This window comes from Cricetulus griseus, chromosome X, assembly GCF_003668045.3.
Source record: "Cricetulus griseus strain 17A/GY chromosome X, alternate assembly CriGri-PICRH-1.0, whole genome shotgun sequence".
Lineage (NCBI taxonomy): Eukaryota > Metazoa > Chordata > Mammalia > Rodentia > Cricetidae > Cricetulus > Cricetulus griseus.
The window spans coordinates 114,716,569-114,731,941 of NC_048604.1; the positions used below are offsets into that span (position 1 = coordinate 114,716,569).

Sequence of the window (15,373 nt, forward strand, 5' to 3'; positions counted from 1 at the left end):
CAGGGTTTCTCTGTGTAGCTTTGGAGCCTATCCTGGCACTCGCTCTGTAGACCAGGCTGGCCTGGAACTCACAGAGATCTGCCTGCCTCTGCCTCCCAAGTGCTGGGATTAAAGGCGTGCACCACCAACGCCCGGCAAGATCTTTTTTCAAAAAATAAAACAACAAAAAAAATTGTTTGAGAAATCCTTTGGAAATCTGCTTATATCTGTGGACTAGTTCTAGTTCATAGATTTTTTTCTTGTCTTTATTTTTTGAATCAGGCTCTCACTATGTAGCCCAAGCTGGCCTCAACCTCACACCCCTCCTGCCTCAGTGTTCCACATTCTGGGATTATAGGTGTGTACTACATTCGGCTTCAAATTTTCTTTCCTTTTTGAAATGGGGCCTAGCTATGTTGCCCAGGTTGACATTGAACTTCTGGGCCTGAGTATTATTTTGTGTACCTGAATAGCTAGGATTACAGATGGTGGTAGCATGACACCCAGCTAACAGAATATATTTATTTATTTATTTATCTATCTATCTATCTATCTATCTATCTATCTATCTATTTATTTTTAAAGAGTCTATTTATTATATATACAGCACTCTGCCTCCATGTATATCTGCAAAACAGAAGAGGGCACCAGATCTCACAACGGATGGCCGTGAGCCACCATGTGGTTGCTGGGAATTGAACTCATGACCTCTGGAAGAGCAGCCAGCGCTCCCAACCTCTGAGCCAACTCTCCAGCCCCAGAATTTATTTTTTTATTTTGTGTATGTGTGTGTACTCTACCACTGAGCTACATCACCAGCCCATCACAAGAATTTTTTGAAAACACACCCATATATGCATACAAACACACATGAATAATAATGAAAGCCAATTACACTGAAATAGTTATCACTGTATATTTCATTGAAATAAAAGTGGGATACAGTAGCCAGGTTTAGTGGCACAGGCCTGTAATCTCGGCAGTTAGGGGGCAGACGCAGGATCTTTTTCTTTTTTCCAGGGCTGAGGACGGAACCCAGGGTCTTGTGCTTGCTAGGCAAGCACTCTGCCACTGAGCTAAATCCCCAACCCTGACACAGGAGGATCTTGACTTTGAGGGAAGTCTAGGCTATATAGGAAGATACTGTCTTAAAAATACCTGACCAGCCAATCAGTAAAAATTGGGATGCAGCAATAGATGGGATGTTTAATTAATGGACCGATTTATAAAATCTGTTATTATCCAAAGCAGTGAGAAATATGAGCAGTATTTCAGATGTCTGTGAATTTTATGTATACAAAAAGTATGTGACTTGCATAGCTAGGGCTTTTACTGATTTGCTATCAATGTTTGTTGACTGGCAATAAAGCTGAACTTCAGGTACCGTGAAGATGTAACATTTTTCTTCATCCAGTTGGTAGAAGTCCCTGATGTTTATCCATGCTAAGAACCCCTGCTTTGTGGGGAAATCCTGGACCTATTCAGGACACCCCAGGAGAGGCTGAGAGAAGAGGCATGTGCTCACAGTCTCGTGAAATTCCTCCTGCAGCTCCGCAGACTTTTTCAATGTTTGTTTCTTGTCAGAGTTGTTGAAGATCCCCCTTCTAGGCTTGTCTGTTCAGGGCCCATAGATGGTATCTGCAAACAAGCTTATCAAGCCAGCTTCTGGTTTTCCTGGCAGGCAGCGGCTTCTGACTTGTATGAGTTTGACTTTTACTGCCAACCCTAACATAAAGGAAAAATGCATAAAAACGTGTGTCAAATTAACTACAAAGTGCTATTTCATTCTCATTACTGCAAAGCTCCCCCGAGAGCAGACGATGCTTTATTTTTTTAAAGATTTTATCTATCTATCTATCTATCTATCTATCTATCTATCTATCTATCTATCTATTATGTAAACAGTCTTCTGCCTGCAGGCCAGCAGAGGGCACCAGATCTCATTCAAGGTGGTTGTGAGCCACCATGTGGTTGCCGAGAATTGAACTCAGGACCTCTGGAAGAGCTGAGCCATCTCTCCAGCCCCAGACGATGCTTTAGCAGGGGTGCTACAAACATTCAAGAACTAATTTCTCTAAAAGAATTGCTTTGTACATTTCTTTATTGTATGGATATATGGATGTGTGGACGCACGCCATGGTGTGCATATGGAGGTAACAACATGTGGGAGTCAGTTCTCTCCTGAGGGTTACAAGGGTTTAACTCTGGTTTTCAGGCTCAGGTGGAAGAGCCTTTTCCTACTGAGCTATCTCTACAGCTCTAGAACTAAGTTTTTAGACATGTAGTTGGGGGCCAGGTACAGTAGTGCACATCTTTTAACCCAGCAACCCAGGGTCTTATATATGCCAGGCAAACCCTATCACTGACCTATACCCTAGCACTGTTTCGGTGTTTTTTTTTCCCCCCAGACAGGGTTTCTCTGTGTAACAGCTCTGGCTGTCCTGGAACTACCTCTGTAGACCAGGCTGGTCTCGAACTCAAGAGATCCAGCTGCCTCTGCCTCCTGAGTGCTGGGATCAAGTGTGTGCCATCACTACCTGGAGGTTTTTGTTTTTAAGACTGGATTTCTCTATGTAGCCTAGGCTGGATTCTCTCTCTCTTGTGTGCTGGGATTAAAGACCTGTGCCACTATAACTGGCCTGTTTCGATTTTTTAAAAACATTTATTTATTTCCATTTTATGCATATGACTGTTTTGCCTGCTTGCATGTATGTAAATGGCTTGCATGCATGTTTGGTAAATATGGAGGCCAGAAGAAGGCATCAGATAGATCCCTTGTAACTGGAGTTACACATAGTTATTAGCTGCCATATGGGTGCTGGGAACTGAACCCAGCTCCTCCGAATAAGCAACAAGTGATCCTAACCATTGAGTCATCTCTCTAATTCCCTGTTTCAATTAAAAAAATTAGATTACTTATTCAATTATTTTATGTGTATGGGTGCTTTGCCTTGTATATGCGTACCATGTGTGTTAGGAGGCTGTGAGCCTGTGTTTCAAATTTTTGTTGTTGTTTGTTTTTTGAGACAGGGTTTCTCTACGTAGCCTGGCCTCAAACTCAGAAATTCGCCTGCTACTGCCTCCCAAGAGCTGGGATTATAAATAGTGCACCACCACTGGCTGGCCAGTTTGATTTTTATATTTGTTTTTCTCAGACAAGGTCTCTCTACATAGCCCTGGCTGTCTTGCAAGCCTCAAATTCACAATCTGCCTACCTCTGCCTCTCAAGTGCTCAACTATAGATACTTAAAAAAAACTCCACACTAGACTTTGGGGAGCCCCTTTTGAGGGCTTTACCCTGCCTGGGGAGTGGAGGGGGGGATGGCTAGGGGCAGGTGGGATGTTGGGGGGGAGGGGAGAGAGAGGGAGAAGGGATTGACATGTGAAGCAAGCTTGTTCCTAATTTGAACTAATAAAAGAATAAAATAAAAACAAAAAAACCACAAAAAAGCAATTTGAAAGACACAACACACACACACACACACAGACACACAGACACACACACACACACACACACACACACACACACACACACACACACACACACACACACACACACACACACACACACACACACACACACGAGAGTTAGGATTTTACAAAATTCAATAAATATTTTCCCTTTAAAAAAAGAAAAAAACTGCCGGGTGTTGGTGGCACATGCCTCTAATCACAGCACTCGGGAGGCAAAGGCAGGTGGATCTCTGTGAGTTCGAGACCAGCCTGGTCTACAAGAGCTAGTTCCAGGACAGCCTCCAAAACCACAGAGAAACCCTGTCTCAAAAAGCCAAAAAGAATTTAAAAAAACCCTCCAAACAGCTATTTCTATATTCTATGCATTTCTTCATTGTGCTTTACTTTTTCCTACCTTCCGTAGCCTCTGTTACTTTTACATGTGCAGTCATGCATTGTAGTGAAAAGGCGTCATTGTGGGAAATACACCTTTGTCATTGTGTAAATATTAGAGGAGTGTACTTAACAACACAGCAATCACTAGATAGTATCTTATGAGACCATTGTTGTCTATGTGGCCTGCCATTGAACAAACTGTTATTTTGTAGCAAATTGTATCATAGCCAACTACAAGCTACAATGTATAAATTCAGAGTCTTTGTTTCCTGCTGCAGCTCTCAAACTAGGATCCATTCTATATATATTTACTAACCCTCTCAACAGGTTACAAAGTCTCTGGGGGTAGGAGGCTGGAGAAGTTGGCTAGAGTACATTGGTTACTCTTCCAGGGGTCCTGGGTTTGATTCCCAGCACCCACATGGACCTGATACCATCTCTGGCCATTTTTATAGCCCTACCTTTGTTTTTATTTAAGGTAAGGTCTCCATATACTCCAGGCTGTCCCCAAACTTGCTGGATACCTGTGGATGACCTTGTACTTCTGAACTCCTGTGGTGGTTTGAATGAGAAAGGCCCCCAGAGGCTCATCTATGCCAATGCTTGGTGCCCCATTGGTGGAACTGTTTGGAGGAGGTATGTCATTTGGGGACATGTTTTAGGTTTCAAAAGCCCAGGCTATTCCCAGTAATCTCTCTCACTCTGCCTTGTGGCTTATATCTCTCAATTTTTGCTCCAGAGCCATGTCTGCCTGCTTGTTGCCATCCTTCCTGATGTGATTTTCATGGATTCATCCCCTGAAATTGTAAAACCCTAATGTAAACTTTCTTCTAGAAGTTGCCTTGGTCACCGCGCCTTATCACAGGAATCAAAAAGTAGCTAAGGGGCTGGAGAGATGGTTCAGAGGTTAAGAGCACTGGCTGTAGTAGCACAGACCTTGAGGTCTGCGATTAATAAATGGGACCTCCTGAAACTGAGAAGCTTCTGCAAGGCAAAGGAAACAGTCAGTAGGACAAAACGACCACCCACAGAATGGGAAAAGATCTTCACCGATCCCACATCTGACAGAGGACTGATTTCCAAAATATATAAGGAGCTCAAGAAGCTAGCCACCAAAACACCAAACAATGAAATTAAAAAGTGGGGTGCAGAACTAAATAGAGAATTCTCAACAGAGGAATCTGAAATGGCTGAAAGACACTTAAGAAAGTGCTCAAAACATTGGCCATCAGAGAAATGCAACTCAAAACAACCCTGAGATACCACCTCACATCTGTCAGAATGGCTAAAATCAAAAATACCAATGACAATCTATGCTGGAGAGGATGTGGAGAAAAAGGAACACTCCTCCATTGCTGGTGGGAGTGCGAACTTGTAAGACCACTCTGGAAATCAGTATGGCGGTTGCTCAGAAAAATGGGAATCAGTCTACCTCAAGATCCAGCCATTCCTCTCTTGGGTATATACCCAAATAGTGCATGTTCATACAACAAGGACATATGTTCAACCATGTTCATAGCAGCATTGTTTGTAATAGCCAGAACCTGGAAGCAACCTAGATGCCCCTCAACTGAAGAATGGATTGAGAAAATGTGGTACATTTATACAATGGAGTACTACTCAGCAGAAAAAAAGCAATGGAATCTTGAAATTCGCAGGCAAATGGATGGAACTAGAAGAAACCATCCTGAGTGAGGTAACCCAGTCACAAAAAGACAAACATGGTATGTACTCACTCATATATGAATTTTAGACATAGAGCAAAGGATTACCAGCCTATAATCCTCTTCACCAAAGAAACTAGGAAACATGAAGGACTCTAAGGGATAAATGGTCCCCAGGAATGGAAGTGGCATGAACTCCTGAACTAATTGGGAGCATGAGGGTAGGGGAGAGGGAGCTAGCACAATAAGAGCAAGAGAAGAGGGGTAGAGGTGAGGAAATGGAGGGGCAGAAATATTGAGTTGGGGGAAGAATAGAGGAAAGAGAGCAGGATGAGAGATACCATATTAGAGGGAGCCACTATAGGTCTGAGAAGAGATCTGGAACCAGGGAGATCTCCAGAGACCTACAAGGATGACACGATCTGACAATCCAGGCAATGGTGGAGAGGATAACCTAAAAGTCCTTCCCCTAAAATGAGATTGATGACTTCTCTTTATGCCATCCTAGAGCCCTCATCCAGTGGCTGATGGAAGCAGAGACAGACATCCACAGATATACACTGAGCTGAAATCTGGAATTTAGTTGAAGAGAGGGAGGAATGAAGAGTGAAGGGGTCTGTACCAGGTTGGAGAAACCCACAGGAACAGTTGGCCTGAACAAGGGAGATCGCATTGACCCCAGATGCTGTCGGGGAGGCCAGTATAAGACTGATCCAGACCCCAGAACATGGATGTCAATAAGGAGGCCTCTGCACTCCAGGGAGCCTCTGGTGGTGGATTAGTATTTTTCCCTGGTGTAAGAAGGGACTTTGAGAGCCCATCCCACGTGAAGGGTTACACTCTGGCCCTGGACACATGGGGAAGGGCCCAGGACCAGCACAGGAAGATTTGGTGGACTTTGCAGAGCCCCCGTTGAGGGCCCTACCCTGCCTGGGGAGTGGTGGGTGGATGGAGTGGGGGTAGGCTGGGGGTGGAGGAGGAGGGATGGGGTTGAGGGGAGGGGAGGGAGAGGGAGAAGGGACTTACATGTGAAACAAGCTTGTTCCCTAATTAGAACTAATAAATAAATTTTAAAAAAAGCACTGGCTACTCTTCTAGAGGTCCCAAGTTCAATTCCCAGAAACCACATGAGAGCTCACAAACATGTGTAGTGAGATCTGGTGCCCTCTTCTGACCTGCAGGCAACATGCAGGCAGAACACTGTATACATAATAAATAAATAAAACTTTAAAAAAGTAACTAAAACAACCTCCTACCGCAGGATTACAGGTATGGGCCACAACAGCCAGGTTCTGTGGTTCTGGGGATAGAATCCAGAACTTTGTGCATTCGACCAACTCAACACAGCTCCTAATATGTTTTTGTTTGTTTCCTTGGTAGTATTGAAGATTGAAACTTTCAGCCCTTTGAAGATGTATTTTTATTTTATGTGTATGAGTGTTTTGCCTGCAATTATGTACAATAAATAAAATGCTAAAAAATTTTAAGCCAAAATTTACTGAGGGCTTTCATCTTTTGAGACAGGTTTTTATGTAGCTCAGGCTGTTTTCAAACCTGCTACATATCTGAGCCTTGTTTTGCATCTGAGTGCTAGGAATATAGGCACTACTACTATGCTTGTTTTTTGTTGTTTTTGTTTTGTTTTGAGACAGGGTTTCTCTGTGTAGCTTTGGAGGCTGTCCTGGAACTCACTCTGTAGACCAGGCTGGCCTGGAATTCAGAGATCTGCCTGCCTCTGCCTCCGGAGTGCTGGGACTAAAGGTGTGCACCACCACTGCCTGTTTTTTTAGATGGTGCTAGAGATTGAACCTACGGTTTTGTACATTCTAAGCAAGTATTCTATACACTTAGCTATACTCCAAACCAATGAAGGATCTTTCTTTTCTTTTCTTTCTTGGTTTTTCAAGACAGGGTTTCTCTGTGTAACAGTCTTGGAACTTAATTTGTAGATCAGGTTGGCCTCAAACTCAGAGATCCATCTGCCTCTGCTGGGATTAAAGGCTCAGGATGGAATTTTCTTTTTCTTTCTTTTTAAAAGACAGGGCCTCATTATGCATCCTTGGCTGGCCTGGAACTGTTCAGACCAGGCTAGCTTCAAACTTGTAGAGACCTGCCTGCTTCCCCTCCACCTCCCAAAGTGCTGGGATTAAAGGTGAGTGCCACCTTGCCCAACTATTTTTATTATTTTTAATTGTGTGTCCTTGTCCTGGGTATGTGCTTTCGAATGCAGGTGCCCAGGGAGGCCACATTCGTCCAATCTCATGGAGGTGAGCTGCCAGATATGGTGTTGGGAACCAAACTCTGATCCTCTGCAAGAGCACTACCTGCTCTAAACCAGTAAGCCAGCTTGTAGTCCCATTCAGCTTTTTCCCAAAGATGCCCTTTATTTGAACTTTGGGGGTAAAAAAAAGAAAAACTTACCTTAATGTGTTAAGGTGAGCAATTGATTTCAGTGTCTTCCACCTGCTGAAAAAGAAAAAGAAAAAGAAAAGGGACTCAGCTACTTGATTACATTTTTCCACTTGTCAGATTCTTATAGTTGTTGCATGGCAGGAGAGAACCATGTGAGTCAGGACAGAAACAGGCATATGGGGAAGGCATCATGGTGGGCTCAGAAGTGAGTATCCATACCTTGGGAGCCAGCACGGTATGACACTGAGGTACAATCAAAGGCTGGGGCAACTTGTCTACTCTGCCGATGGAGCATTCTTGGGGGAGGAGCTCCTTGGCCAGCTGCCCATTCTTCTTCAACCTGCAGGCCTCCTGGTATGGGGGTGAGATGGGGGGCTGTGTGGGTGGAGTATATTTGTACTCGGAGCCATCTTCTAGCTGTGGGACACAAGGAGCAGGGAGATGATGAGGCTCTGAGCATCTGAGACAGTCTCCCTGACCCATGTCCTAATGATTGGACACTCACATCCAGAGGATAACTGCGATCGGAATCGTAGGCACTGAGGTCCCCACAGGTCACAAAGGGCACAATAAAACGGGCAGGACCATCCAGCTGGTTGAAATCTAAATCTTAGAAAGAGGTAGAGTGAAGACTAAGACCAAGGCCAGTTATGGCACAGGTTACAGGAGCGTTAAGCCCTTCCCAATTAACTGGTCTATCATCAACTAGTCCTCTAGAGCAGATGGTCTTCATGGGGGCTTGTCTGATCACTGATTCTAAAATGTCAGCCCCTACTCTGGCTTTTTACTGTATTTTGTCCACTCAGCATTTTACCAGCACATCCCATCAGGACCTTGTTTCATTCCAATAGGATCTGCCTTTGCTGAGCACAGGTGAGGTTTCCACCTGAGGGCCCTGACAGGGTCTTCCTAAGACAGACATGATCTTCCCTGGGTGAATGCTTAGGAGTTTGAAGCAAGAGAATCTGCACTAGGACCAAGCGTTACTATTGGAGGACTATGTGAAGCTCCCTTTAGAACAAAATATCCCTAAGATGCGGTAAACTGCCATCAGGGTGGGAGGCTAAGGGCCCTCGAGAGACATTAGATGCATGTTGTTGGTGCAGTTTCCCCAGGCATGGGTCACCAGCTCTGGCTCTCACCGTACGAGTAGTCCAGCAGGGGTCTGGTCAGGTCTGGAATGAAGCCCTCAGGAGGGTCATAACCCTGACAAACAGCAAAGGCCTCTGTGGGGGAGAACATGGAGTGATGGGTGGCTCTTTGTCACCTCAACCTTGTGTGGACACATGCCCAGTCACCCCCTTGCCTATCAGGCCTCCGTGCCACTGACCAATGCTGGAATTCCGGCTGCTCTTGGGCTTGGCACAGAGCACACTGGAGAAGAAGACCCGCAGTTGGCCGTAGAGCAGTGTTACATCTCGGCCTCGGAATATCTGTAGGGTGTGGAAGGCAACATGGAGAAGGGTGCCCCGCCCCCGGACCTTTCGTAACACTCTCCCAGGTCCTCCAAGGCTCACCTTGGCTACAAAGCAGCCCCCTAGCTTCAAGACATGCGTAGCAATGTTGAGGGCCTGTGGGAAGGACAGATGGGTACGGTGGAGGTTGTTGAGGCAGAGGCAGCGAAGAGAAGGGTAAAGGAGGGCAGGGGTGGCCACCAGGGCTACTCACAGCTAGCAGAAGCTGGGCCTGCATGTACTCATCCACATCATGGAGGCCGGTGACTGTAGCGAGAGGAACAGCATTAGGGGACATCTGATTTGATATATCTTTTTGTACCACAGATTAGAAAACTAAAGACACTTTTCAGGCCCTCTTACTGCTAAGGTTCTGGAAACAAAGTACTGCCTTCCAACTGGATTTGAACTCTGACCCCTAGCACCTGGGAAGTCATTTTAATTCTGGAAACGACTTGTGCCACAAGTGGCACTCACATTTCTACCTCTAGCCCAGATGGTTCCTCTGAGTCTTATTTATAGACCAGTCCCATAGGCTCAACAAGTCCAAAGTTAAATTTCTACTATTCTTTCCTTCTCCTCTTATGTTTCTCAGCTCATCTGATCCTTCCAGTTATTTGTGTCAAAAACCTTAGTTCCTGTGACCAACTCTGGCCTCCATCATCCTCACATTCCAGACTAGCAAATCCCACCAGCTCTATTTTTCAAAATGTGACCTCTCCTTCCCCATGACTGGAGCCACCACTGTTATCAGTCACTCCTTTTCACTACCACAGGGGCCATTCCTGGTGTCCCTGCTTTCACCTCTGCCCCTCATACTGTTCAGCAGCCTGAGGGATACAGTCACAATCCCAGCCAGGCAGGGTTCCTTGGTCTACAACCATCAGGGTTTTCTCCGAGTTCTCAGTACCAAGAGCAATGCTGTAACTATTGGCCCATTAGCATGTTTTCTATCAATTCTCTTTGCTGTCAAGTCATTGAAGCCTTTCTTGTCTACTTTATTTAAAATCCCAACAGGTACTTTTACTTCCTTGGCCTGTTTCAGGGACTTCCCTATCATATCTATTACCATTTTTGGTTTATTTAATTATCTTTGTATTAAAAATGATAAATTGCTATTAGTTTTGCATATTTTTAAAATTAAAAAAAAATTATGTATGTGTATGTGTGTCTGTGTTTGTCACCTGTGTGTGCTCATGGAGGCCAGAAGAGAGTGTCACATCCCCTGGAGCTGAAGCTACAGGCAGTTGTGAGCCACCGGGCATGGATGAGTCACAAATGAACTCGGGTCCCTGAAAGAGCAGCAAGCACTCTTAACCACTAAGTCAGCTTCCCAAACCCCTAGTTTTATTTTTTGAGACAAGTTCTCTCTTGTCCAGGCTGAGCTTGAACTCTAGTGATCTTCCTGCCTCCATCTCCCCAGAGCTGGAATTACAGGCATTGAGCTGCCAGATGTTTCTTCTCTATGTATTCCCACTAAAACATTGACTTCACAAGGCCAGAGGTCAGTGGAATTTGTTTATGTGCAACAACAGATATTGTTCTGAATAGATAGCTGGCTGAAAAAAAAGGAACACAGGATTGGACAAACAGTCATATGCAAAGGCAGAAGGGTGGACAAAAGCACAAAGCTGAAGGCAGGAGGTATACCTTAGCGGCAGAACACTTGCCTAGCATACACGAGGTCCTTCCATTTCTAGCACCATGAAACAGTTAAAAAAAACTTGAAAGGCGATGAGAAGGAAGATGGAGAATGAGAACAGGGAGCAAAGGTAGAGAGAGATTGCCAGAAAGGAGGAAATGGTGAGAGCAGAGGGTAAGAGCTAGGAGGTAAATGTCACCCCACACCCCATTTACCATCAGGAGCCCCGTCACACACTACTAGGTCAGCAGGGCAGCCCTCAAAGTGCTGGATGATCTCCTTGGCAGTGGAAAGCTATGGAGAAATGGGGATGAGTGGCCTCAGTGTCCCTCTGTGGCTTTCCCCCTCAAATCCCACCTGCCCACAGCCCTAGCCTCAAAGCCCCTGGGGCAGCCATGCCATGTTCTTAGGCTTTGCCTGTCTGAGACCACGTTCCATCTCTAGGGACCCATTCTCACCATCTTTTGGTGTCTCTGTAATATGATCTGGCCATTTGTCTGCTGTTTATCTGTCTTTCTCAGCTTCTGTCTGTGATATGGGGATAGAGCCCGGTATGCTTTGCTTGTGTTAAAAAGTGTTCTAGTGCTAAGCTACATCTCCAGTCCCCCTCCTCTTTTCTATTAAAAAAAATTTTTTTTAAGGGGCTGGTGAAATGGCTTAGTAGGTAAAGGTGTTTGCTGGCAGGCCTGGTGACCCAGAGTTCTATCCCGAAAACTCACATAATGGAGGGAAAGAATTGACTCCTCCAAGCTATCCTCTGACCTCTATATGCACACCATAGCGCACAAGCACCCACATACACACACAGAATAAATAATAACAAATATTAATTTACTAAAAATATTTGGATTTCCCTCTCCCTTCCTTTCTTTTCTTCTTCTTTTAAATGTACATAGGTGTTTTGCCTGTATGTATGTTTGTGTCCTACATGTATGCCTGGTGCTGGGGACGCCAGAAGATGGCCTCACCATCCGTGGGACTGGAGTTACAGCCATTGTATGGGTGCTTGGAATTGAACCTGGGTCCTTTGCAAGAACAACCAGTGCTCTTGGCTGCTGAACCGTGTCTCCAGCCCCTAAAATACTTTAAAAACTGCATTTACTTATTCCTTTACTGTGTGTGTGTGTAGGTACACATGCACGTGGATGGCAGAGGACAGCTCTCAGGACGGAAGGCGGTCATCTGGTTTGTCGGCAAGTACCTTTCCCTGCTGAAGCCACCTTGCAGTCCTTTTTCTTTTTAATTCTGAGCTACAGCCTCATTACATAACTCAGACTAGATTTGTGTTTAATTATCCCTCCGCCTTCTAAATCCGAGGATTATGTATTTCTTGCGCTGGCTTTTCTTTTTCTTTTTTCTTTTTGGTTTTTCGAGACAGGGTTTCTCTGTGTAGCTTTGGAGTCTATCCTGGCACTATCTCTGGAGACCAGGCTGACCTCGAAGTCACAGGGATCTGCCTGCCTCTGCCTCCTGAGAGCTGGGACTAAACCTGTGTGCCACCACTTTTGCCTGGTTACTTTTGCTGTTTTTTTTTTCTTGTTTCTCTTCCACTTTCCATAACCCCCAAGTAGAGCTTTCTCTCAGGATAACCCCGATATTCTCAGTCATGCGCTCACCTGAGTGATGTCCCCCTGTATCTGTATCACGCCTGGGAGTGGAGCCATAGCCTGCAAGTCCACAGCTACCACCTGACCAGAACTCTGGCCCCTGTGGACAACACAGTCCATGTCAGCACAGTCTTTACTCCCAGCCCTTCCTCCCACCAGTCCACCCTCCTAGACCTCCACTCACCCAATCTTCTGGCTCAGCACCTGGCTCCAGCTGCCTGGGGCTGCACACAGGTCAACTGCTCGCTTCACACCTGCGCACACACAGTAAAAACATACTTTGTCAGCTGCACAGACCTTTCTCACCTGAGAACCCTGCATGATCCACCTCTCTCTCCTATAGCAAACCTCTGTCGACCCACTGCTCTTGTGCTACCTCCTCTATGGTTTGTGGCCCATCCTCTTCCTGTCTTCCTGCCCTGGATATCCTTGAAGTTAGCGCACCCACTACAGTGAGTTCTGCAGAAGCAACCTTCTCCTCACTCCCAGGTCACTTGGCCACCAAATTAGACACCTTGGAAGAGTTGGAATTCCTCATCAAGTTGAAGTAGCTTGAAGGCGCTTCGGGCCCGCCAGCCATTCTCCTTGGCCAGGCGGTAGTAGACATCCCGTTTATCCTTTGATGTTCGTCCCATCTCACTCTGCTGGTAGGCAGTGGGCTGATGCTGTCCTGTATGAGTAAACAGGGTAGGTGGTAGGATACCACCTACCTGCACAGGGCAGAGGAAACAAAGTACAGCTAAGTGAATTCATGTGACCCATATGACAGCTCATTCAACACACGAAGACTGAAGCCCCAACAGGGCCCTAAGTCCCTTATCATGCAGTCTTAGGGCCTCTTTCTCATCATATAGGCTCCATTACTGTGGGCACCATAGATTCCACAGTTAATGACCTACTACTGACCTTCCCAACCTCCAACTACTCTCACTGACACTCTACACAAGTAATCTCTCTCTCTTTCAACTATTTTCTCTGCCCATTTCATCTCTATTAACACCTAGTTATTTCCAGTGGCTCTGGATTCATAGAACCCCACTACTCTCTTTAATCCCATGCTTTTCACACCTAATACCCCGATACAACCTTGTTTCATTTCCCACAGCCTAATCTCTCTGTCTACTATGAAGTCCATCAATCCCTTCAAAGATTAGGCCTTCAACCATTAATTACTACCATGGGAATCTCCACTAATGCCTAGAGGATCATGACCTGATACGTCTCTATTATGCCAATTTATCAGTTAAGTCCTCCCACCGGCCTCTCGAAGGTCACACTAGTGGCCTTCAGTATCCTTTTCATCAATACACACACTACCCAGGATGTTCACACAGCTTCTATTTCTTCTTTCATCACTTCCCCCACTAGTCCTTTTATCACTCTGCCTACCCATCTCTGTTATTCTCTCCATAACCTCACCATTATCAATTATTATATAAACTGCTGAATATCCAGAATGCTCAGGAATCATACTCTCATTAGTAATTCATTCATTATCCAACCAGTGAGCATACTCCACCGGTCCCCAAGAACAACTCAACTAAATTATTATTAGCCTTCATTAATTTTCCGGTGGACATAACACCACATGTCTAATACCTTAAAGAATCATCTTCTAATAACAGCCCCAAGTCCGTCTTCATGATCTCAAAGACCATCACCTATCAGGACCACCAGATACCATTCCAGGTGGTCCAGGGGATAGCAGATCTGTTGTGTAGCTACATGTTGCACCCCTAGAGTTCATCCAGCATTCTAGTTCTTGCTCTAGGCAAGCTTCCCAGGGCTTGGCTGAACTATGCGGTTGCAACACCAAGAATGAAGCCCTTCCATCCCGATAGGGCAGCATGCCTTCAGTCTTGGTCCCAGTTTGTCCTCGGTGCCCCAGGACCTACCTTAGCTCTTCGATAGGGAGGGAGACTGAATTACCAGCTTCAAGAAGAGTGTGCAAATCGGTGAGAAAAGGTAGGGCTTCCGTTGATGTTAGGAGTTGACCCGAAGGCCTGTAACATATGCCTAGAGGTTGTAACAACGTGGCTAACTTTGCATTGTGAAACACTTAAGTTTTACGAAGGTCCAGACCAGACCAGAACGTGTGACGTTAGTCTCGTCATCTTTTGTCGACATATCCGGGTCACAGGAATTGCTAGTCCCAGAATGCAACTGACGTTGCTTAGCCAATAATGTTGCAAGGCTCGTGAACCGGCTCTTAGTTCTTTGTTGCAAGGCCAAGGTCGTATAGCTGCGCTCAGGAGAACGAAGCAGCAAGATCGCGAGTTCTCCGTCAATCTGGGTTATATAGAGAGACCTTGGCATGGGAAATTCCCACCGCGCTCCACACACTCGCACAAAAAAAGCAAGAAAAAAAGGAGGCCAAGATAACTTACTTAGCCGCTTCTTTTTACATCTTAGCGGTCATTGAGTCTAAGTACTACATTTCCCAAAATTCAGCGCCACGACCACGCCTAGTCTCTTAGTCTGGCGAAAAGGGAAATTACGTAAGGGGGCGGAGTGTGACCTTGTGGAGGACGAAAGCGCGTTGCAAAAGTAGCCGAGAAACTACCGCGTGCAATTTTGAATCTTCTACTGGCTGATTGCGGTACTTCAGTTTTGCCATCTCAGAATTTTAGTTTCCCCATCTGATAAATGGGGATAATCACTGATGAAGAATTCACGGTGTTAATTGGAGAGTTAGAAAGGTGTACACCCTTTCCTAATTAGATATTTTCCGAATACTTCAGGAAACATTTTAACCACCACGCATCA

General features: G+C 45.4%; 1 protein-coding gene across 7 annotated transcripts; it reads right to left on the bottom strand.

Annotated features, from left to right (window-relative positions):
- Positions 1-870: 870 nt before the first annotated feature.
- On the bottom strand, positions 871-15,016 carry Ftsj1 (FtsJ RNA 2'-O-methyltransferase 1). 7 transcript variants are annotated; one of them, XM_027433270.2, is made up of 13 exons: positions 14,503-15,016; positions 13,122-13,317; positions 12,792-12,861; positions 12,617-12,707; positions 11,216-11,294; positions 9,573-9,625; positions 9,422-9,475; positions 9,235-9,337; positions 9,047-9,130; positions 8,410-8,513; positions 8,124-8,255; positions 7,914-7,958; positions 871-1,704 (listed from the first exon to the last, which is right to left on the bottom strand). In XM_027433270.2, the coding sequence occupies exons 2-12, from the start codon at positions 13,240-13,242 to the stop codon at positions 7,923-7,925; spliced, it is 927 nt and encodes a 308-aa protein (XP_027289071.1). In that variant the 5' UTR covers positions 13,243-13,317; positions 14,503-15,016; the 3' UTR covers positions 871-1,704; positions 7,914-7,922. The 7 variants fall into 7 exon arrangements, with proteins under 7 accessions (XP_027289071.1, XP_027289072.1, XP_027289067.1 ...); XM_027433271.2 differs by having other exon boundaries at positions 8,410-8,507; positions 14,503-15,013; XM_027433266.2 differs by having other exon boundaries at positions 7,914-7,955; positions 8,124-8,321; positions 14,503-15,013.
- Between the last annotated feature and the right edge of the window lie 357 nt (positions 15,017-15,373).

Coding starts and splice junctions, on each gene's coding strand:
- Ftsj1 (XM_027433265.2), bottom strand. CDS start 13,242: ATGGGACGAACATCAAAGGATAAACGGGATGTCTACTACCGCCTGGCC. Junction 12,708..12,791: donor GTGCTGAGCCAGAAGATTGG/GTGAGTGGAGGT, acceptor TGTTGTCCACAG/GGGCCAGAGTTCTGGTCAGG. Junction 9,626..11,215: donor GTGTGACGGGGCTCCTGATG/GTAAATGGGGTG, acceptor CTCTCGCTACAG/TCACCGGCCTCCATGATGTG.